Genomic DNA, 25,657 nt, shown 5'->3' with positions numbered 1-25,657 from the left:
ATTATCGTTGCGATCGCAAAATTGAAATTAATAGCGATAAACGCGCGTCGATCCAGTTCTATATTGTTATATCATACCTATATACTACGATGCTAGGTGTGCATATTGCAGGTGTGCTTTATTTTGTTCAAAGCTCTTCGTTTGTTCGCTATATATCCCGACCAGCGAGATTCACGTATGGAATCTCGCACGCGACCAACAAATGCTCATCCAATAACGAAGGAATTACGAATGCTGGATGTATGTATACGTGCGTATATAGCAGCGTCGGTTTACGTATAAATGCGCGCGCCACGAGCTCGCATCATCGCGCTTACTGCCGCCGTATTAAACGAGCGATATTCGACGCGTTTACGCGTTATATACGCAATTCGCGCTTGTATATATATAATAATACAGGCCGTTTAGTTCGACCGATCGCGCGCGCTCGCCGTGCCGCGCATGAGTACGCCTACGCAGTCGACTCGTGTAATCTCGTGCGCGAATTGCGTGTGCACTATACACACACAGACACGCACACGATCGTTGCTGCTGTATCGAGATATTGCGGCTCCATACGTCGTGCGACATTCGGGGCGGTTGCCAATCGAATCGCGACCAATAATGACCCCCGAGGCGCAGGAGCAAAATATATACGTTGGCCCTGCGCGATAAAACTAGGCTGGAATTAGAAAACATCGGGCTGCGTATTCGCATTTTCATATTGTATGTAGCGATAAGCATCCGCGATCCGATCGCTGGAATATCGCAACGACGACGACGATGTACGTATATGTATCCTGTATAACATATCGGAAGCGTCGTTGCTTGCTTCCACGATTACTGGCTCTCACCGGAGATGACGCGTATATGTATGTATGTATGTATGTATGTATGTAACCAGCCCAGGCGATCCAATTACCGCAACAGATCGGCTCATACGTCGTGTGCACGCGACGCGCATGACTTGAACTATATATCTATAGGTAAGCCCTCGTTTGCCTAGGGCAGTTTTAAAGTCTTAGACTGTCAAAAGCAAAAGTCGCTATACTGTTTCATACAATTAAACAAATTGTATATCTTCTTATCTTCTTATTTTTACTTTGTCACTTGCAGATTTACAGATATAGATATTCGTCATCTAGTAGAATAGAGTTAAAGTATTATTATCGTATTTAAAGTGGATGTACAATAATTATTCTAAGCTACTTTTATCAAATCATATCATCATAAAAACTTCAATATACACCGTCATGAACAGTTGCAAATTGATAAAAAGATAAACTTTGACCTGACCAAAAAGATAAACTTTTCTCTAATTGATCCTAACATCAACGGGTAAGATAGTCGAAGATAGACGAAAGTTTCATGATTATTCTTAATTAAAATGCAATTGAAAAAATAACAAATATGAAATTGAAATAACCGATGACTTACAAATATAAACATTTTTGCCAACGCCACATTTAAGTTTTCCCTGTTAAAAAAATTATACGAGCGACCGATGCAAGATTCCGACCAATCACGAAGCGAGGCGCAGAAGTTACTCCTCGACCAATGAGGTGACGAATAAAACGACTTAACACGATTTTTTCAAGGAAGGATCACGATTGTCGTGATATATATCGCGGTACATGTTCGTTTACAGTTTGTGTACAAGCATGTATAGTTCTGAGATATAGAGTTTGAACGGCACACGTGTGGATACTAATTTTTATAGTATTGAAAAAATACGAGTAATTTTTACGTTTCATACATTGCAAACAGATGGCGTATACATAAATTTATAGAAACTCATAAATGGCTAACCGCATGACGCCTGGTTAAGCCGAGTGACGCACGCTCTGAATGAAAATGATTTTTTACACTCCTGGTGAAGTCTTCTTGTGAACAACTTTCTATTTGTCCGATGCCTCCTCTTTTAATAAATGACACAATGCTCTCCGTAGTCTCCTTCTTTCATTTAAGTGGCGCCGATTATAAGAAAAATTGAAAACTAAATTGAAGTGCGTGCTAAGCTCTCGTGACTTTTCACCGAGCATATTTTTTAAACGTACTTTATCAGTGAAACAAGCCAATGCAGAGTTGGACATTCTTCATCTTGGAAGTAGAGTATATCCTCGACGTCGCTCGCTCGAATGAAGAATGAATTTGCCGTACAGCGATTTTGCATCTGTATCCCAGTTTGCGTATACCTCTGCCTTGCGCTGCTCCGTCGTGCTCCATCGAGAGTCTGTATCGAAAAATAAAGCAAGACGCCGCGCGTCATTTGTATCGATGCCTTGCCTATACCTAAAAACCAAGGAGCCGTTCACTGCGACTAAATTGCTTTTGCCAAACGACGAATTATGCTCGCCGAGCTATATGTACACGAAAAACTCGGGCGCATCGAGCGATCGAGCGTGTGTTCGGGATATATATGTAGTGTGTGAGTGGGTATATACGCGCAGCGCCGCACGGTGGATGTATTTATTTTTATTTTGCTTTATTTCTCTTATATACGGTGAAAAAACAAATGCCCGCCTGCCAAGGATACGGTGGATGGCTTCGATAAGAAATTGAGATGGACTCGATCGTGCGGCATGCGTACATAAATATATATGCGCGCACCTATATACACACTTGCTTTGGATTTCGAGCCGTGTGCAGGTAAGAGCTCGAGCGCAAAAAAAGCTCAAGAGCTAGGAGACTTTCTGATGTATGTTGCTGCGCGCGCCCGCTCAAGAGAGAGAGATGAAACTTGAAGGAGTGCGCGCGATTCGATCGATCGAGACCGGCTGCTTTATTTATTTTTAATATTTATGAGTGCAGCGAGCGCAACTCTCTCTCTCTCTCTCTCTCGCGAGCACATACATCTATCTATATAGATGTTTCGATACATATACAAAAAGGAGCTACGCGCGCAGTGGATAGGATTTTGCTGAATTTCACTTTGCGCCAGGGCAAAATCAATAAACTGCTCCTTCGCTCCTTGCGCGCTTTCTACGAGATATACACTTTTACCAAAGGCTGTTTCCGACGCTACTACTTCTGCTGCTTTTTCACTTTAACGGCCCCCCGCGTATGACGTGCAGGGAGGTACGAAACGAGTGACGTCGAATAATCAATCGTCCGCGCGTCCTTATTTCCTTCGAAGCTTATATGCATATAAATCGAAACATCTTTGCGACTGCTCAGTTTTTTTTTATAAGATTGCTCATATGTGAATTCCTCTCTATGTGCCCGATAATAAACGATGAATTTTTTGTTTTTCTGTTGTTTCTCAGCTGGCGCGAGGAGTACGGGCGGCAGCAAAAGTTATCCTGTGATAGTCTTCCTGCACGGCGAGAGCTACGAGTGGAACTCGGGCAATCCGTACGACGGCTCGGTGCTGGCCAGTTACGGCGGATTGGTCGTCGTCACCGTCAACTACAGGCTCGGTATTTTAGGTAAGTCCACGCACACTAAATAATAATACAGTTAAATATTTTCTCTTTCTTCGCTCACCGATATTTTATACGTATACGCGAAATTGAATCGCCATTGTTCAGACTATTTGTGCAACGTTTGCGTGAGATATTTGTTATAATCTCGAGCGTAAGGGCTACTCTGTAACGCTTGAACGACCCTATAGATACGCACACATACGTGCATTATATATGAATCCGTGCGCACACGCAAAGCTGGTAGAGGAATAAAAAAAATTGCACGCAGTTCGCAAGTACGCCATTGCCATTTCCATAAGCATAGGTGGGCCATACCATAGCCTTATCGAAAGTATACGCGTGTAAACGTATGTTCGTATATAGCACGAGCTTGGCCGCGTGTTACGAGTATCGCGACGATGACGACGACGACAACGACGACTTGGAGCCTCCACGCGCAACTGCTGTCGCAGCGAAGTAAAATAAAAAGAGCAAATAAACACTCGGCCAATGCCCGTGGAATTGTGCGCGTGTGCGAATGTATATGTGCGTTTACGTGACGCTCCAAGTGATACGAGTCGAGAAATGGTCAGCCGTATACAATTTTTGTATATAGGAGGAAGTGTATGTATAAAGTTGTGCACGTGAATGTGTGCTGCAGCTTATATGTGTTCACTCAAAGGGTGGGGTCAACAGAGTATCAAAAATCATGCAGATTCACACGCAGCTCTATGTATAAGCAATTCTACAATTAACCTGCCAACTTCTCAGCTAAAATTATTTTTTTTTAATTTGACGCTAGAAATCAACGTAGATTATTGTTTTTGAAGGTTCTAAGATGCTATAAAAATGCGTGAAAAATCAAAATTTTCGTTATGACCATTTCAAAGTTTGAAAAGAACGCTTTTTTCAATAAAAATAGTTATTTTTCAGCGTTCTAAAGTATTTGTGATTATATTTTTAGCTTTATCGAAGCTTTGGGAACTGCAATCAATGTTCATTACAAGCGTCCAATGAAAAAAAAATGGGACCTATTTCCAGCCAATAATTTAGCAGCTGTAAATTGTGGAGTTGCTCGTATGTACACAACTCCTGTACACGATGGGAGAGCAAGTGAGAGAGAAAAGTTGCAGTACTTGCACGTTCGTTTGGACAACACCAAAAGTTGTTGGTTCCGTGCCACGTACGCATCATATATACTATGTGCCTGCCTGTGCGTGTTTAGGAAAAAGTTCGGACACGGAACATTCTTGAAATTCTTGACAGGCCGATAGGGTGCAGTAGCAGCGCAGCAGCTCGCCTGGCTGTTGCATACACATAAGTCTACTTATATAGAATTATATAGACGACCTCAGTTGAACTGGTATGGCTCCTTCTTTGATGAAAATTCACAAAGTTATGATAAGTCAGCTTGTGCGAGACTTCGCGCGCACGTCTAGATGTATCGATGACCGCATAATCAAACGAGTGTGAATTAATTGAAATAATTTCGATTGCGCGACGTCGAGTGTAAATTAGACAATCGCTGGTTTGTCTATTTACCCTGCGTAAACTGCGTGGAACACGTGAAACACAGACCAAAAGTACGTGTGCAACGACTCGACGACGCTGCGCAGGCTAGATCGTTGCGATGTGATAAAATCAGGACGAGTACGTCAATATTTATCGTTTTATATACGAGCCATGTGCTCCCTCGAGCTGTACGCGCGCTTATCTTCGCGTATACTTCGTGGATTGGGCTATCAGAAACTGTCGCCCGACGACGCCCCGAGGCTACAACGAAGTCGCCTTGCGACTTTAAAGCTGCCGATGCTGAAACGCCCTCGTCCCGGAGAAATACCTCACCCGCGTGTTTGTGATCTTTTCGCTCTCGAGTCTAGACACATTTTCGAGCGATACTTCTCCTCGTACTGAGCCTTCTTCCAGAAAGAGAAAAGAGGCACGGCATTGGGCTTTTCATCAAATAAAAGAACTCTATGACAGATAAAAGTCATAATTTAGACGTACACACCTATGTTACTTAAAATTACTAGAAATAAAAAAAAAATTTTATAATTTCTTTGACTAATTTGATTTGAATCTGATTTAAAAAACGAGTCTTATTTTTGTAAGGAAAAGTAAAAATTACTATTCTAAAATTTGCTATTTACACTGTTAACAAAAACCTTAAATTCAATGCAGATTAAACAAAAAGCATAAATGAACGTAAAATTGTCCGCTCTTTTCCAATCTGTAATAAAAAATTGGGGTTCCTTTTTAAAAAATTGATGTTTAATTCGTTTTAGCTTTAAGATTATATTCAAGGTTAAATCCAAGGTCACCATTATATTTCTCATCAAAATATAGGTTGGTTATGGGGGTTTTGATTTTTTGTACGCTAATAATTATTTCGCAAAATTTTTTGGGGTTACCACATTTTTACCGCATTCTGTATGTACCGATGCGTAATTTCCAATCGCCTGAGCAAAACTTTAGAAGGAGGTCACATTTCGGGTATTTTATTACGCATAATACCTCAGGACGATCTCGCGTGTTATATAACTGCAGCATGTACTATATATTGCGAACTTCAGTCACGCAAACAAAGATAACAAGTTAAAACGCGTTAAATCTGCTCGCTCCTCTGTAAAACCTGTACAGGCGGGTGAGATATTGCTTCGAAAAAATATTCAAAAAGCAAATAATACCCACCCGGCGATAAAACTTTCATAAAGGTTTTGGAAAAGTAGACGCAGCATCCGCAAGTCGATCGCGTGGCATACGTTGAGAGCACTGACGCGCATCGTATCTGGCGATGTATAAAGACGCCCGCATGTGCGCGCGCCCTACCCCACGACAAATGAAACGAAAATGAACGCTCGATGCTTACAAAGCGTCGCATTGAAAGCTCGCCAAGCTCGAGGAACGCGTAAGGATCATAAAAATCTGACGGAATATAGAAAAGGAGGGAGCGACGCGAGACAACGATCGAATATATAATGTGTAGGATGATGACTCTGGGTCGTCATGACGACATCGAAAGGAGGAAGACGACGACGACGCGGTGGCGTCGACGAGCGACAATCTAATAGGAAACTCATTACCGTAAATCGACGGGCGAGCGCCGGAGCGCGAGAAAGAGAGATAGAGAGAGAGAGTGAGATATGCTTTCGCGGTAATTTTGCCGAGCTCGATTCTTCTCTCAAAGATCCGAAATTATCCGCAGCTAAAACGACTGAAAATGATATTTACGTTTGAGTATAAGCCGTCGCGTTTTACGAATACGAAATGTCGGGCGCCGTGTAAACACCTTTTGCACCCGGATATATATTTACCGATCTCCATTTCGAAAGTGCTGCGAACTACTCTATTGGATCGTTCTTCCTCTCTCTCTCTCTCTCTCTTTTGCTAAATGCAAAATCGTCCAATGTGTCGATCGATCAATCAAACGTCACGAGGCTCGCGCGCTAGACCCTGTGCAACCATTGCGACTTCATATCGAGACGTGTCAATGCACTCATATGGAGCGCGCGCGTACGGGCTAGAGACTGAATTTTTTTACCCGTTTTTTTCTCTTTTTTAAATGCGTTATAAATGATCTTTGTGTATAACGATTGTTCCATCAAGTGCTTTTGGACAATTTTACTTTTATACCCGAAAATATACCTGTCACGCGAAGCATGCGCGCGTATCGATCGTGATGCCACGTAGTAGTGTACTCTACGATGTAATAGTTTAGTTATTTCAGTGCACGACGGGTGCGTTTTCGCGAACGTCATGAAAATAGAGATAGTGGAAAATTATTTCTTAAAAATGTTCAATTGACATTTCAACCGGAGTATCAATGCACGCGATGGAGTAGCTTTTTGAACTGGAATATTTGGAATTGCGATTATGCGAGATAACTCGACGTTTTTTATGCTCGCGCGGATTAAAAATTAAATAAAAGGCGAATCGAGAACGTAATAATCGAGAAAACATTTTGCACCTATTCAAAGCGCTGCCGCAACTCTTGATCTCGCGATATGTAATATTTAAGCGTATCTCGAATTCAACAAAGCGCAGCCAGCCAACAGGCGTATAATACGTAGCGGTTAGATAAAAGCAACCCCCGGTCGGGATAAAATAAAATAAAATAAACAAAACAAAAACGCAAACTCACTCAGCGCAACCAACCATTGGAATAAATTAAAGCTAGGACTGTCTATATATAGAGAGCGAGCGAGCAAACAGCGCAATGGCTGAGGAAAAATATAAGCACTACTTTTATATCACCCTCGACCCCCAAAACGTTATACAGCTCTCCCACCTCGTTGGAATGCTGTGTGCAACCACCAGCACACGTACATACATACAGTCCGCGCGCATACAAAGAGAAAGAGAGAGAGAGAGAGAGTACTGGCGGGTGTAATAAACACCTAGATTACTAGAGAGAGCAGCAGCAGAACGGGAGAGGAGGGAGGAAGAGAGAGAGGAACATCCGGTATTTTACCATTGCGCGCGGCCGACTCTCGCAACTATACGCGCGAGCGAGTTGCAAATATAGACGACGCGTGCGGGGGCCACACGGCATATACATTAGAGCTAGAGAGAGAGAGAGAGAGAGAGTCCACACACGCACTGCGCGCCTACTGCATATAGCGATATTGTGTCGAAGAGAACAATGACTCGAATTCCGGAAAATTTGAATTAATGCCGCGGAAGGCATTTTTCACTCGACGTATCCGTCGTCCTCGTCCTCGTCGTCGTGTGCTAGCGTGCTTTTCACGCGCTTTGACAACAGCGACGACGCAAAAAAAAAAATAATAATAATGATAAAAGAAAAATGCGCAAGCTCCACGCTATATGCGACGCGCACGGACTGAATATAGCTTCCCTCGAAGCTCTAGCTTACTCGTTGTTTGCAGCTTTAACCGCTGAAATATATACGATGTGAGCGCGAGGAGGAAGGGGAAAAATTTCCCACAAGCCTAGACTCTCTCTCTCTCTTCCCCCCCCCCCCTTTTTTTATTCGAATTCGGGCGTCGCGGTGTTATGCAGTGTAAAGCTATATGTGTACGCGACAATGCAGCTTATGAGCTGCGCCGCCTCTACTAGCGTGAACGATTGCAGTGTGTGTGTCGCTTTTGTTTAACGGGTCGCTGATTTTTTGTTTTTTGCAGAAAAAGTAGGTGTATACGCGAGGATGCGCGTGCGCCCCTGGAAAATGCGGAATTAAATTTTCGCTGTTGAGCATTTTGCACCGTCACACGCGGCGAACAAGCGGTAATATACAAGAAAGAGCTGCATGATCGTGAATTCGATGTAAATCGCGACGCTGCATATATCGCTGCAGCTGACCCGATTAGCGTTTCAACGCGCAGCCCGTGTTTTTACGCGCAGCTTGCAAGCTACTATATATGTGCTGTATTATATATCTGGTGCGCACTTTGCTATTCGCACTCGTGAATAATTTACAAAAGTACACGGCTCAGACCGAAGTTCAATAATGCGTGTGCCACAACAATCGAAGCTTGTGCGAGCGCGAGTACCTGCTGAAATTTATACGTCTAACTTTTGTCGCAGCGGCAGCCGCTCCGCCAGTCGCCAGAGCTAGCTAGCTCGAGCGAAATTGGACCTGCTCAAGTTTGACCGTTAAAAATGTAGGATCATACGATAATTTATTTTTTCATTTTATATATAATGCCTGTCCATCGTAGATTATTGGATCCCCGCTTCGATAATCCCTTTTCGAACTTCGTTACGCCCCGATGTAAAAGCTGACCGTTACAATGGAGAGAGGCTAAATTTTGCCTCGTATCAAAGTGACTTTGTGCACTCTAAACGTAAACGTGAATAAATATATCTATATACTATATTGGAAAAAAACTATGAAGTAGTATACTTGATTAAGCGCAAGTTAGGCGAGTTCACAAAGTAAAGGAACATTGAGTGAATGTGAAAGGTCAATGTTATGTAATCATTGAACAGAAGTTTGCAACCACGAGATTGAATGGGAGAATTTGTAGAAATCGTTGATAAAGAGCTGTTGTGGGAGTTATAGTTAGTTTTGAAGATGTTATGTATACTTTAACAACACGGTGATATAGATGAAAAAAATACAAAACTTGAACTTTATTTGCAAGAATGTTTTTAAATTCTTGCCTGTCAATAACAATTCCTATTCTGGTTTTTTATTGTAAAGCTTTATTATTAACTTGTGGTCTCAACGAGACCACTTACAACACATGAAATGCGCGAGAAACAGAGCAACGCTCAAATACTGCGTGTAACCTATACTTATTTTATCTTCTCAGAGCAGGCGCTTATTCAATAATAATTAATAGAACTTTACTCATGTAATTCGATTGATTCAGTTTCATTCCTACTCGAACAATTATCTTCATTTTTCACACATTTTATAGTCGCAAAAGATATCCTAATGCTTCAATTATGATAAAAGTGATCATGTGCATTTAGTCTAGTGGTCGAAAATTCACGTTTTGGTACAACAAGTGCAAAGTAATGCCATCTAATGTAAAAGCCATAGGCGTGGGTCATAAAACGAAATAAGAAATATAAAAGTTGGAGAGTTATACGAGGAGTGTCAGGAGTGAGAATATCACCACTTTCGTATGAGCTATAGCTTACTCCGGGCCATCTATCGAAACTAGGGGCGAAGGGGAGAGAATAAAAATGAAAACTAGCAAAGTAACTGCTTCTCTTCTCTCTCTCGTCGAGAGCCGGTGCGAGAGTGTCACTGCCAGGGTAACATTCCACCTGATATCGTCATATTTTTTCTGAACAAATTTACTCTACTCCAAACGCTTGGCGTCATATATATCTCTACTATTTTTCCTTCTTTCTCTATCTTTCTCATTCCAGCGCCTCCTTGCTTCATCTCATTTTTTTTAGAAGAAAAATTTTCACGACACCTTAGTTCGCTCAACTTATTGAAACTATTTATAGGCTATCTGAATCATACTAAAATTTAATTTCTAAATAAAAAAAAGGGAAGTCCCGAAGAGCTCTGAAGAAAAGTCAGGAAAAAAAATGGAAATATCTGATAGAAATTATGCTCAACATTAATAATGATCTAACAATAATAAAAAAAGATAATTAGAAATATTGCAAAAATACGATAACACTACTATCATCCTTTACCACTAGATGGCGTACACCTTTAAACGTAAATACGCATGTGAAAAAGTGAAAGTAATTGTATACTTGATTGGTCTTCGAATGATCTGGTAGAATCAATATCGTAATACTTTCGGTGATAAACCATATACGGTAGATCAACACGTACATGCGTGCGCTGGCGATGTAGCATAGGAAAGAGGAAAAATAGAGACACGCAACTGAAGGCTGAGTTATTTCAAAGCCTGCGCGATTTACGGCGGGATGGTCGCACGATGCTGCGGAGTGTAACCACGAGCGCGTGCATATGCCGAAGCAATATCCCGTAAAATCAAGAATTATTCCTTTGTAAAGGCCAACAACCAATGCCTCGTTCATACGCGTACGAGCGGCTAAAATACACAAAGTCGCAAAAACAATTATTTATTCGTGTACGTCTGTGTATGTGTGCACGTTGTGCAGTCTGCTGCGCGTTCGCCGCTCGCAGCTGTGTATATAATGCGAGTAACGAATGCCTTGGACTATCGAATGCATAAATCATATTTCTGGCTGGTCTATGAGAATCAGCGCTATAAATATATGCGCTACGTATAAACGGTTACCGAGGGATGAAATAGAAGAGAAAAAAAAAGGAGGTCGAAGAAAGAAGGAAATGTGTACAACAAAGAAAGGGCTGAAACGTACGCGTGAGGGTGTGGGAAACGCGCGTTGTAGCGTGGAGTTGGAGCCGCGCAATAAAAGGCGGGGGACCACCACGAGGAAATATCGAAACAATGGCTAACCGGAGAACGTTATGAATTTCGAAGCGTAACTCATGAATACATGGCTTTTCCATGTCGACGTGCTGCGCACACGACTATCGCAGGGAGCGGGGGTGGGCTTAGCTAAACTTCTAACGGTGCACCTATATATATTTTGCAATATATGTGTGTGTGTGTGCTGCAGCACATACTCGAAAGCTTGCGGACAAAGTCGAGTAATTTTAATACTCGAACGCGAGAAATTTCCCCGCAATGTTTCAATTAAACGAGCGCTAGAACATAGACGCGTATATAGAGCAATACTAACCGAATTTTTGTCTTGTGTCAAACAGGTTTTCTGAACGTCAATACGGACGCGCACCTGCGCTCGCCGGCCAACTACGGATTGATGGACCAGATAGCGGCGCTGCACTGGGTACAGGAGAACATCGCCTTCTTCGGGGGCGATCCGAAAAACGTGACGCTGGTCGGCCACGGTACCGGGGCAGCCTGCGTCAACTTTCTCATGACGAGCCGAGCCGTGCCCGATGGTAATTATCATGCACTTCTCTTTCATCATCATGTAGTAAAATCAACACGTGTACATATTTAATGACGTTTCCTTTTGAGCTCGCGCGCTCAACGCCCCGACGCGTATGATACACATAACACCAATTAGATGCAACACTCATAGAGAGATTTTCGCACACACAAGCTCTAGAGAGGTAACTGTTATCAAGAAGCTCGAAGCAGTATATTGTACACTACTGCTATATAAGTAAACGCAGAGCGGCAGCAGTAGCAGCGCAGACTAGAGCTCGAGCAAACATATCAGTGTACAGAGTCAATTTGATAGCCGCAGCGCATTGAATTTTCCCTCCAATAGCAAAAGTTGGGAGTTGCCACGAGCACGGACGGGCGCGAGACCAAAGGCCAGCTTGCTACTGCTACGATAGTAGATATATAAATAGAACATGCAGCAACGCCGCCGCGTAGCCCAGCTAAATCACTCGCTCGAGGAAGTTGCAGCAGCAGCAGCAGCGCGCCCCAGCTAGCGTTTATTCGCACACTGCTCGAGCGTGAGCATGAGAAGAGACTTCGACCTGCTGCTGCGTATACCGCTTTGTACAGAGAATTAATTCGCGAGTCGAGCGAGCCAGTCGAGTGTCCAGCCCACTTCCAGTCCACTTCCGAGACCAACGCGCAGGTCTACTACCACTAGCTGCAGCAGCAGACTCTAGCCGCGTTCGCTTACCTTAGCTACGTATACACGGCTTTATAGGCTAGGAAACTGTGCTGCAGCTCGAATGTATACTCTATCTATATCTACGATATATCGGGGGGCTATTCGATACGCAAACAAGCGCCTTCTGGCCGCACGCGAGCATCTAGTCACAGAGCCCTTTTTCGAAGTTTCGCTTCTCTGTGGCCAAGAACCAATAGCGAATTAATAAGTGGACGCAGCAGATACGCGCACACCCGTGTGTGTGTGCCGTAATTATCAGCTTCGATTTTCATGAACATTTTTGAAGTGAAACTTTCACCGGTATTTAGCACAATAAAAAGGCACAATGAAAAAATACTCAGAGAGAGTTTCCGTAGTAGTCTTGATATCATAATGAATCTTTCAAATGAGAGACACTCGTGTGCGATTATGCGGCTGCTTGTAATCATATCAACTTTTAATGATTTAAAAGTAAAGTTAGAGAAATTAAATTTGATTCGAAACTTTAAATAACTAAAAAAATAGGGCGTTATCAACACGCTGTGTGCGATATGTATTTATTAAAAATTTTAACGTGCTCTGAATTCTAATACTTAACTTCATATCACTTTAAAAACTAAGGTTTTTGTCTAATAATTCAAAAATTTACTCTAATAAATCTTCAATCGAATACAGATTTAATTTCAAATCAAATATTTTCATTTAATTGCAAATTAATGATGAGGAGCGCAGATGAAGAGCGTTACTTTATGTGCATGAGAATCGCGATGTCAGTGTAATGATTTTTTTTTAAATAACTAAACAAAAGTTGAATAAGATACAATCATATTCATTATTTTTAATGCTAAAATAAACGAAGAAAACTTAATTTCTTCTATACAAAAAATTATATTCAAAAAATTATTCTATACAAAAAATTATATTTTGATTGGAATTTTTATAAAAATTCAGGAAAATTCAATCGTAATTAAAGCCAGCTTCTAGCGCTAGATGGCGAGTACCTTCATCTATCTAAATCTGCAAGTGGCAAAGAACAAATAATTGTATAAGTAAAGATAGTAAAGAAGAAGTAAAGAAACAAAAGAAATGACAATTAGGAGCAGAGAGACGCGTTTCGTCGCGTGTTGCGCACCAGAGGCGTTTTACATAAATAGAGGGGGCGCCAGCGCGCCGGCGAATCCATCCGAGTAACCGAGTAGGACTAATAATGCGAACGCGCGTTTAAGCTGAGCTTGAGAGCCGTATACACGCGGCCAGGTGGGAAATCGATACGATTAGCCGTATCGAGGCTCACGAGCTCGACTCCACGCGATTGGCCTGCCTGCAGTGCATCGCGTGAACCGCAGCGCAGAAGGCCAACGCTCGAAACGCACCGTCTGACCAAAATCTAAATGTACAGTGTGTATATGTACGCGTGCGACCTCGTCGACTTTCTCGATTTACGCGCGTGGACGTTTCATACATATGAATTTTGCTTCGTTAAGAAAGGAATTCGGAAATGTATTTTTTTCACAAAAAAAAAGAAAAAAGATTAGCATGACAAAGCGTATTAAAACTTTGAAACGGAGAGGCTTTTGTGAGCAGAGATGTTGCTGCGCAGCGATTGTAACAAAAGAATAAATCAAACGGATCGTGCGTTTGCGATATTTATAGAATGTCTACTCCCGCTTGCAGCATGCACACGTAAATATGGTAACATCGTCTATGCTACCACTGGCTACGTGTATTGACGAAAGCCGAACACGATCGCGTACGGACGTTTTCTGTTTTTATCCTCGCGCAAGTAGCTCTAGCCTTTCGTTCGGGGGGTTATATTCGCCCAAAGGTTTCGGACGAAGAAATAAAAAAAAAGCGACCAAGTTTTACCTATATAGAGCTTTTGTTGCAGCAGGCCTGTGCAGCTCCCAAAGTATGCACAATACAATCGAGCTCTCGATAAATTTGATCCGCAGAGTTTCGGGTGCGTTATCACCCTATACGAGATACAAAAAAAAGACGGAAAAAGCTCCGGTAGAATAAAAAAGCTCTTCGACTCTTGGTCTTCGGTGACGTAATACATAATACATATAAAGCTCGAGTCTGCGCCGGCGATCAATCATGGTATCTCGCGCGCTTATTTGCACGGTAGAGAGAAAAAAAATTACGGACCATCCGACGTACGAGTAGAGAGAGAGAGATGTAAAAAGGAACATAAAAGTCAAGGTGCAGCGTACTATACACAGTGAAGCGGATATATGTTAGATGTTGTAAAATTGAAGCTTCGCCGCACCAGCGCTTCGCGCGGCTATATACCTTTTCGCTTAACTTGTGCCAGAGTGAGTGCGAGAGAGAAACTGCGAGAAGCTCGAGAGAAGGCCCGTTGCAAGACGCTCGCGCGCGCGCGCGAGTATTATGCAGCCACGACCCTGTGTATAGTGCTATATATATATTTGCGCAGCGGCAGTGGCAGGGCAAACTCCAAAATCTATATATAACGCAGCTTTACTATAGCGCCGCGCGCCACTATGGTATAATACGCGTTTGCCATGGCCACGAGGAAGTTTCGAACGGAAGGACGTATAGATCGTAAATGAGAATGGAGCGGCTGGATTAATTGAAGTTTTAATTGGGATTTGAGTATTAGCGATTGGATAATGTCGTTATATGATCCTGTCTGCGTGCGTATATATCTAGTATAAAATGCTTGCTCTATAATTGTAGATGAGTATATAGCCCCCGGTACGACGACGAGTTTGCTATCGAGGATATAATATATAATTTTTCAGCATACGAGCCCGTTTGAGGCTGATTTCGCGCTGAGCGTGCTCAGTGAGTAAGGCATTCGTATACAGTCGAGGAGAGCAGCGCGCTATGTGGCGACAATTCACACTTCTCCTCGTACTGAAATCAATTGAATACAGGTCGAGGAGCCCTGATTACAGTCGAGGAGCCCTGATTACAGTCGAGGAGAAGTGTGAATTGTCGCCACGTAGCGCGCTGCTCTCCTCGACTGTATGCGATCCCGCAGACTCGAGCCGAGACGACTCGCTCAGCTCGCGTGCGTGTAGCCTGTGCTGTCTGCTACATGTCAAAGTGGCAGGCCAACTCGCGCTGCCTTTAACCTCTCTTTCTTGAATACAAACATATCTACACGAGATAGAAATGTCATTTTTAATTCATGTTTGTGTTCGCACTAAACACGATGACTGTAAAAATGAAGCAGTAGAAACTGAATAATGGAAAGAAATGCAGCGTGACCGATGTTATACCGACTCTACTCATCAAGACACTAGGAAAATCAGTGTAATGAGATTCAAGTTGGCACAACCAGTGCTTTATGCAACCTCTCGTTTTTCAGAAAAAACATATCCACACAAGTTGCATGTACAGTATTTTACACGAGACATACGCATATACAGTATGTAGACGAGAGCCGAAAACTAGCGGCCAAGTTACAGTTTTTAGTTTAGAGTGCTATAAAGAAATTAAATGGAACATAACAATTATGCATGATATAGTTCTCAAAACGAGCTCTTATGCAGAAAAATTGTTAACACATCAATGGCTGTTAGCGGTGTGGATACGTCTCAGCGTGTTTGCAGCGTTGCGGACGCTGTAGTGCCTCGGCTGCTTCGCTTCGCTACGCAGCCTCGGCGACTACAGCGCCCCAACGCTGCAAACACACCTCGACTGTATCCACACCGCATACAGCCCTTGATGTGTAAATAACTAGTATAACACGTCTGACTGCGCGTATAGCTGCACGCTCTTGCGAGCAAAGAAAGTAAGCGCGACGCGAAAACGTTTTCCGAGTGCGCAGGCAAAATAGTGTAAAGCGAGAGAGAGAGATATTCCCCCGCTTGTAAAATGAGACGATCCGGTGCACGCGCGCGCGCGAGATCAGCATGCATGCGCGCGACCAGGGAATCGCTTTAATCGCTTCGAATGTTGCTCTCTGCCCTATATATAATACATACAGAACAGGTATAGTCTAGCTGAACTCGCGCACTGCATGTAGGTAGTGGCATGGGAGCACTACTGCGGTAATGCGGGGCACAAAGTGAGCGAGGCCAAATCGCGACCAACTTAAGCCCTTTCGATGTAATTGCGATTTCTGCCGCGCTCGTCCTACGAGAGCTCGTCCGACCCCCGTCCGCATTAATGGCGGCTCAGCGTCCGATTAAAGTCTAAGCGATAGAGACACATGTTGATGCAAGCTCCCGTATGTATATCAAGGTATCCCTCCACAAATGTATACCCAGCTTACAAAGCTCGAGAACTAACGAATGGCTCGTTCTATCCTCTTCTGTTTTTTTTTTTAAACTCGTTAAGGTTTCTTCCACCAAGTTTGAAAATCATGCGAAAGCTTTTACACCCACACACATACAGAGTCACACAGGTCTCGTCCGCGCGTGTCCGATCGATATTCGAGTGTGCGAGAGACCAAGTTCCCCCCTTCCGCACGAGCCGCCACCGCCGCACTGACGCTCTAATTAATTGACGCTTTGTAATGTTGCAAATGATCGTTATATAGGTGTGTGTGTGTGCTGTATGTTGCAGGTCTACTATTTCATCGGGGCGTACTCATGTCTGGAAGTGCGCTTTCACCCTGGGCTCTTATAAGAGGGGCTGCCAATTACGCGACTCAAGTTGCCAAGAATCTCAATTGTTCGGTAGGAATAATAAAAAAAAAACATAGTAATAAATTACTTTACTCGACGCTGCACTGCACGATCTAGATATAGCACGCACTTTTCTTTACTTTTCTTTATTTTTTTTCGTTCTCTTTTATACGCTTTTTTTTGTTTTTTCCCATTTAAAGCAGAAACTTTTAGTGAGTTTTTCCGCAGATTCTTTTTCGTATAATTGGCCTTTAACGCATGTATTTTTATCAGAAACGTTTATCGCTTCTGACGAAATATGTTCCTTACAAAATTTGTTTTTTTCAAATCTTTTGGATTGATATATTCAGTGGAAATCACATAATTGGAATCATTGCGCTCGTTTATAAGACTCATTCTTATCGAGTGGAGCATCAAGTGGTACCTAAATTACCGCTAGATGGCGAGTGACCGAATTTTTGTAATCACATGAGAAAAGGCAAAGTTTTTAATATAAGATGAATCGTCTATCCAATTATGTTTGATGTATTGATTTCTACTGTACATAAATGTAACGTTCAATACTCACTACATATGCGATCCAAGTTTGAGTTTCGAAATTTTCACGCCGAACAGACTCGTTCGCTTGCGTGTTTAATCAATAATTCTCAAGATTACACGCTGAAAATTTGACCCACAGACGACGGGGGACTCGCAGGCGCTGCTCACGTGCCTGAGGGAGGTGCCGCTGTCGCAACTGCTGGCCGTCCCCGTGCGGGGCCTCGAGTTCGCTCCGGCGTTCGGGCCGAGCATCGACGGCGTCGTCATCGATCCCGGCGAGCCCGAGGACCAGGACTACACGCTTCAAGTCGACACGATCAATACGCTCAACAATATTCTGCTGAGGAAGGACGTCGTCGCCAAACTGTCGAGGTAATTGCTGCGCGCGGTCGCGAAACAAACGATTCACCAATTTTTCTCACGCGTTATGTAGTCGCCGCCACTCCCCCTCGGTTTATATAACGATTAAATGTATTCATGTGCGCCCGCGTGCGAATATTACAGCTGCTGCATCGTAAAGCTTCGAAAACACTTAGCATCTCGCGCGTCTACAGCTCGTCCATGGGGGGACGAAAATATATACATAAGAGATGTACGACGCGATGCTACGCTTGCCTCGGAGCGGCCGCTAATCCATTAAAAAGAAGCGCAACTTCTTGGACGAGGCTAGGTAGTTTTAGATGCGTGCTACGAGCGTTCTTGTGGCTGCTGTGCACGAAATAAAGAGTGAGAGAGAAACCGGCGAACTACACAATTCCATGCTTCGTGAACAGCGTGTAAATTATGAAAAAGACCGAGGCAAAAAAGTGTCGAGCGCAGCTAGAGCCACTTCAAAGAGGGAAACAGCAAGTAGGGGGTGCGCACGAGAAAAAAACGGAACAAAGAAGATTACGCAACGCGCGGAGTAAGATTTCCAAGTCCGAGCATAGGCAAAGTATAAGCCAACGCCGTTGCTGTTACTGCTGTGGCAACGCGCGATGCGACAGATGGCGAAAAACGCGTCTTTTCGACTGGCGAATAAATAAATGCTGTGGTCGAGTTGTAAAGAGAGAGAAGGAGAGAGAAAGGAAGGAAAAAAGCTAGAGCAAGAATGCGCTCTCGTCGAGTCGCTCGCTCGTTCGCTCGCCTAGCGCGCCTGGACGGCTCCCCGAGGGAGTAAAAGTCAAATTTTATTTGCCGCGCAACGCGTGAGGACGGAATGAAATTAGAAAACTTGGCAGCGAACTGAAATCTCATCGCTCAGTTTTTTTTTCGCAGCGGCAGCAGCAGCAGCAGTAGCAGCAGTAGCAGCGCAACTCGCAAGAGGTACGGAGCTGCCGCTGCTGCTACTACCCTAGCTGTTTTTTTTTTTTCTTTATCGTTACTTTTCAACGAGGAAATTTTTCAAACCCGCACGTTGAGAATAGTGCAACGCCATGAAATTACAAGGATGTAAAGTACGTGTGACATGAGCCATTAGAAAGCTGATAGCCGCGTGGATATATTTATGAATTTACAGGCTCTCCTAGGAGAGAAAAGAAAATAAATTTGCATTGATTGAAGCTCGTGTACGTGACAAAAATATCGAGCGATCGGCCAACGAGTCCGTGCACCTGTTGAAATTGTATTATATCAATCATTCGTTTAGTCGTTCAAGCACGTTCGTCTTCGTAGACTACGTTCTTCACCTAATTTCAATTGATTTACTAAAAAATATAATAAAATAATATAATTTGTCATTACCCAGAGAAATGAAAAACTTGCCCGATGAATCTCTCATGTATAGAGCTAAAAAAGATACCAATTAAGCAACCCCTTCTCGAATGTAAATTCACAGACTCCTTCATATTATAATAATGCGCTCCCTTGAGCCCGCGGTTTCAACTCATTCATAAGCACACGCGCATCTACATGATACGCTGTTGCTGTTGCAGACGGACGGATGAACTTTGCATGCACGCATAACTGCAGCAGCGGCAGTAGTATTCAGTATATAGGCATCTATATGCAGCGCTCGAGTTTTCGGCGAAAAAGTTGGAAAAATTACACTCGGCTGAACTTTTTCAGTGAGCTGCTGCTGCCGGTATTAACTATTACCGCGCGCAAGCTCCGTACCGCTGACCACTGCGCACCAATGATATGCCGAAAAAAGGATAAGCTTTTCGTGTATTGTACATATGACTGATTCTATAAGAAATTAAATTGCTAAAACCTCTTTTTTGTCCCACGAAAAATTTGTTGTTTTATGACGTCATTTTTTTTTTAAACCATCTATCATCCTTTTTTAGAGGCTCAAAGTTGGCATTTTTCCGAAATTCGTGGTTGTTGCTAATGTTTAAAAAAAGACCTAAATCAGTTTACTGTGACCCTAGGACAAAAAGTGACAAAAAGCCTTTTTTTCTAGAAATTGACCAAACTTTCAAAAAAAAAAGTATTTTAATAGGGTCCGAACACGTGAAACTTTGCTACTATACACAGAAATATAGGTCAAAATCAAAGCACTTTTTGCTAAAAATCACTCAGGATGGAGCTAGGAATGTTCTTTTAATAATAACAATAAGTTTGAGTTTCAGAAAAAATTTTGACTATCTATAAAAGGGTGACACACGATCAATAATTTTTTATCGTTCGATTTTACATAGAATCAGCCATATATATAATACTGCACTCAGCAATCGTAACAGTGTATAAGTATGATGCACACCATACGAATAAATATTATTCAAAGAAAACAGCTTTTCAACTGCGCTGTAGCATGTAAGATTTTTTCCCCCAACTTCGTACACAGTTGAATAAATGTAACTTTTAATCGGGCGCGCTTGAAAATGAGCTAATTTGCCAACGCGTGGCTCGTGTAGCCATGAATCTTCATTCGGCAGAGTTCGATTTACTTTTTCATTCGCCGCCTCTGGCAGAACCGACGAATAGAAAACATATACCGCAGGGAAGGCAAAAAAGAAAGAAAGAAAAAAAACAGAGGAGTAAAATAAAACCTGCGAACGGGCGTAATCGCAGCTATTTGCTAATATATACCGTACCCTCTACCTCTTTCTATCTCTCTCGTCACTGCGGGTAAAAAACGCACCCTGGAGAGATAGCCTTTTGGCGAGTGCTCTGTGGTGCCGTGGGGCCAGTAGCTCGTAAAAGCAGTTAGATAATAATGTCCAAGTGGCTTTCTGTATATAATAGCCAATCTTGCGCGGCTCTGTCTACTATTAGGCTGATAATGTCCGTGCTCGTAACTGAAATAAATAACATGTTTTTTTACGCACAGGTACGACCTGATGGTGGGCGTCGTGAGGTCCGAGGCGTACTTCTCGCTGACGGCTGACGACGCGCAATACGGCATCGAGGCCGACCGCCGCATGAAGATACTGCGCGAGTTCGTGAGGAACACGTACACGTATCACCAGCCGGAAATTCTCGCCACCATCATCAACGAGTACACCGACTGGGAGAAGCCCGTTCAGCATCCTGTTAACATAAGGTATACGAATTTCGCTTAAATTCGATTTAACCGCGTATATAATTCTAATTCTGTCGATTAACCCCTGTCTTCCTCCCGGCTGTCGTGGATATCAATTGCTGCTGCTCCTGCTGCTGCTCGTGTGTACGCGTGTGCCGCACACAGAGACGAGACGCTCGAGGCGCTCGGCGACGCCAACACAGTAGCACCGGCCACGCGCACCGCCGATCTCCACAGCCAGTCCCATCGGAACTCTTACCTCTACGTATTCGACTACCAGACGAAATTTGGCGACTACCCGCAGGTAAGTCCAATTGGTTAAATTTTTTTCTTTTTCGTGTTTTTTTTCGAGCTGCTGCTGCTGCTTTTCTGCCGAAGCGAGCATTCCATTTTCCACGAGACTGAGCGCGCACGTGTGCCGGTACTATGTATACCTACGTCGTAACGTAGATTGTTGCACGCAGCGCACACATACAAGATGCAATTTCTCGCCGACTTACTTATATATAGCTGCTACGATCCGCATGACTCTTTGCCGACGAGACTGCATAATCGACTACGACGACGACGACGATAATCGTTAAATATTAGCCGCTTGGAAGCAAAATCCGTTTGGAATGCCCGAGGGGGCGCGCCTCTTTAGCGGTTTAATGTCGACTTATACTCTTTAAATCCGTCTAATCCAACGCCGGAGGGGTGCCGTCGGCCGACGCGCTGTATACTTGCGTACACCGTGCCTGCTTTGGACACCCGCGGTCTGTGCTATACGCGCTTATTATAAATGGGTCAAGCTTTGCGGCTGTTTCTGCTGAACACGCCTGTATTTATAACGTCGATTGAGAGAGAGAGAGAAGTAAATTGGATATTATGAAGCAGCCGAACGCAGCTATACTGTACGGTATTATTGCCTGTCGATGATTCCGCGCCTATTATCAATATATATCAGGCTCATAATATGAGCGTACAACAATTACAATTATCATAATTATCATTATCCTCGTAAAAACGCTCGATATTGATATTAACAAAAATGTACCCCTTTTTGATATTGCAAATTAAAAGTTTTAAAATACCTTACCATTAATTTGCTTGTTTTTGGCAATTGTTCTGATTATTTTGCAAATATGAAGCGTATTTTAAAAATCCTAAAATGACCATTAAATTACTTCGAAAAATCTAGGCCAGTTACAGCAACTTCAATATGATAGTACCTCGACCACTAGATGGCGAGTGCTTTTATCTGCGTATACCTGCAAGTGGCAAGTAAATATAATTACATAAAGCATGGTTTGCAAAAATCTTGTTTATAAAAACTCTAGTGAAATCTCTTTCAAGTCTTTTTTAGAAAGTAGTCAATCCCTTATTCGAAAATAAATATTTTAAATTGGGCATGAAAAAAATGCCACTTTCGAAATCAGTATTGATTCATAAATTATCAACTTTTAGTAAAATTCATGGAAGAAAAAATTTGTATAAATGAGTAAAATGTAACTGAGTCAGTAATCTTGATCTTAGCCTAAAATCCGAAAAACAAGAAAAGTACATTCACACTGTACATGCACACAAAAATTAATTTTCTAACATTCAAATTTCATATTTTAACCATTAATTTTTAATTTTTTAAATTCTTTATAATTACAATAACCATTACATAATTTATAAAAGCCACTTGTTTCAAATTTAAGGGGACCCATACACCTTAAACTCAAAAATTTTATATTGCATTTTTGAGTAGGATTTTTCCATTGCAATTCACTGCATTCTAAGAATAAAGGGATATCATTGTCGTTACGTAAGACATTCCTGTTTTAATGATCTAATGATACACAAATTATTAGTATTTATTTGAAATGAATCATTCTTGTAGCACTTACAAAAGTCACAGTTTGAAGGTTTACGTTGATGCCCAAACCAGCTTGCCAACTGCAAGATCTTATCGTCCTTACCATCACCATAATAAACAATTTTCTGATTTCTGGCGTCCACTCGTACCATTCATTGAAGTAACTATTAAAACAGGGTTATCTTATACTTATGTAACAGAATTTATTTGTTCACTTTTACCAAGTCAATCGAATTTCATTGCCAGCTTCGCTGACAAGTTGACTTGGAACACCGCTTGCCACTAGCATCAACATGCATCCAAAGAACCCGCTAGCTATTGCTAAAGTATCCATCGTGAGCCCATTTTTTATCTGAATTACCATCTAAGAAGACCATGAATGAATTGTAAACAAATAGTACATAGTGAACTGACAGTTGATCGATAAAAAAATTTAAAAGGGATTGATCGTATTTTCAACGTTCAATGGAAAAAGAACAGAATAACTTGGATACCATAAATCCTAAAACAGTGAAGACAACGAGCGTATTACTCAAAGTTATCAGCATCAATGGGCGAATGAATGTATTGCAGACGTTGAATAATCTAAAACATTGTAATCTTATAACTTTTTATGTTTTTAATGGATTATTTTTTCTAAAATATTATGACGCGATAAAAACTTAACTCAATAAATTTATTGTGAATTATAATACTTTTGATCAATCTTCTCTCAATTTTTTTATTCAAATCAAATTTCGAGCCACGATGCGTACGAATTTTGAAGCTATTGTTCATATTAAAATGATCGCTAAAAATATTAATAAACATCATTTTTTCTTAAAATTTAAAATTAATCAGCTTATTTTCGCTTTTACTTTGTATATTTAAATTTTTTAAATAGAAGTGAACTGCAAAATATATATGAAAACAGCAAAACTGCTATCACAGTTGATGTTATCAGCACACAGATCGTTTCTAATGCAAATATGCAACCATAGTACTTGTCGTAGCTAAAAAAATACTTCGTATACAGAAGCTGGCCTCTAACGTTATCAATTGTGTACATTCGAATGAACGGACCATAAACAAACGCCAGAAAAACAATATAAACAAAACCTGAGGAAAAACTCGTAATGGTTAAATTAATTAACTTGCTAAGTTTAGTATATTTATACTTGCAGTTTGCTATCAACCCTAGTTGATAACTATTTCCCAAATGTTGTATAATGCAATTTTTTTCCTTTGTATTATCTTCCATTTTCCATTGATTATAAATCATTAGTAAACAGGCAGCAAGCTACAATTAGTGAATTTATTGAAAACAGAATTTAATAAAGCGGATAGTTATATGTTGTTTGTATACTTTTTTTTTATTCAGAAACCCTGCTTGTTGATGTATAATAACAGCAAAACCCATCGAAGTTTGTAGTATTGTTTCAGCACATAAAACGTAATCCGGTTCCGCAGTCAAAAAAATTTCTTCGTGAGCTCGAGAAATCTGATGATAAATTTTTCATTTAGCCAAATATGAATTGAATACTTTTTAAGTAAAACAATATAACATTACAGATGCAAAAATAGGAATCAGTAAAATGATTTGCATCGAAATACTTCCTACTAAATCAATAGTATAGTTACTATATGGCCAGAAAAAAACTAGTTTGAGCATCACTTTTAGCCAGTAAGCATTAATTGAATAAAATTCTTCTATTTGCAAAATAGCGTTTTTATCCATTTTTCAATTATTTTAATTTTATTATGTTGACAATTATTTAACACACATGTTATTTAACTTTGTACGTTTCTTTCACATAATACAACCAAAGGATCTTTCATAAACCTGCATCATAAAAAAGTTAATTAAAATAAAGTTTCAGTTGTCACTACAATATCAATAATTCGAGAAGTATAAACTAAAACAATATAAAGTTATTTTCGATTAAATAGTTATTCATAGAATTATTATAATGATGAAAAAAGTTCTAAATTAATTACGTTTTTTTTCGGGGTTCACGATGGTGTTTATCCTTCTTCCAATATTCTTTTTTTCATACTTGAAAAAGTAACCAATAAAAATTTCAATTTATAAAAATAATTGGAACATTGCGAACAACTACAATGAACAACTACAATGAACAACTGACAATGAATATATTCATCCAGGTATGCAATATAGCATGAATTTGGTTGAACTTTCTAGAGCATTAATGGTCGTCCTCTAGAATTCATCAATTATACAAACAATTTCTTTCGAATTCTAAAGGCAACCCCCATTATCTTACAGAACAATCTTATATTTTATGATAAACCATTTTTTTATTATGCTGCTAGAGCATATAAACCCGTGATAAATCTTTTGGAAATAATTAAAAATAACATGTGTGGTATAAATAACTGTGACTAGCCCTCTTATTTATTTTCAAAACATTATTTTTTAATTTAAATGAAATTTTACAGAATTTTATGTTTAACTTTTAAAACGTAAACGCGTGTACTGGGGATTTTTTCTGGTCTAGGTTGATATCCTCTCTTTCATACTTTGTGTCCCGAAAATATAAACTCTCCGTTTAGAGCGATGAGTAGGAAATGCTACTTTGGACCCACTGATATGAAAAATCTTTAAGTCGACTTTCCACATGCTATGATCAAATAGTACACCGGTTCGACTTCTCTCTCAGGGCCGGGATTTCAGAGTTCATATCAACTATAAAACCTGGCATAAAAGGTATCTTAAATCATTGATCGATAATAGGCTAAGTATCGATTAGGAGGTGCGCCAATATATTGGCTTTCTGGTCCT

General features: G+C 41.2%; 1 protein-coding gene across 1 annotated transcript in view; it reads left to right on the top strand.

Annotated features, from left to right (window-relative positions):
* Positions 1–1,779: 1,779 nt before the first annotated feature.
* The window catches only part of LOC106660039 (neuroligin-1), a 49,556-nt gene continuing 25,678 nt past the window's right edge, over positions 1,780–25,657 (top strand). The window contains exons 1-7 of the mRNA XM_023460380.1: positions 1,780–1,801; positions 3,246–3,407; positions 11,575–11,772; positions 16,986–17,098; positions 17,727–17,959; positions 20,841–21,053; positions 21,198–21,336. Of these exons, the coding sequence (XP_023316148.1) occupies positions 1,780–1,801; positions 3,246–3,407; positions 11,575–11,772; positions 16,986–17,098; positions 17,727–17,959; positions 20,841–21,053; positions 21,198–21,336 (1,080 nt within the window). The remainder of the gene's footprint in view (positions 1,802–3,245; positions 3,408–11,574; positions 11,773–16,985; positions 17,099–17,726; positions 17,960–20,840; positions 21,054–21,197; positions 21,337–25,657) is intronic.

The sequence above is a fragment of the Trichogramma pretiosum genome, unplaced genomic scaffold (genome assembly GCF_000599845.2).
Source record: "Trichogramma pretiosum strain Unisexual culture from Peru unplaced genomic scaffold, Tpre_2.0 scaffold29, whole genome shotgun sequence".
NCBI lineage: Eukaryota > Metazoa > Arthropoda > Insecta > Hymenoptera > Trichogrammatidae > Trichogramma > Trichogramma pretiosum.
This window is presented reverse-complemented; position numbering and strand designations above follow the sequence as displayed.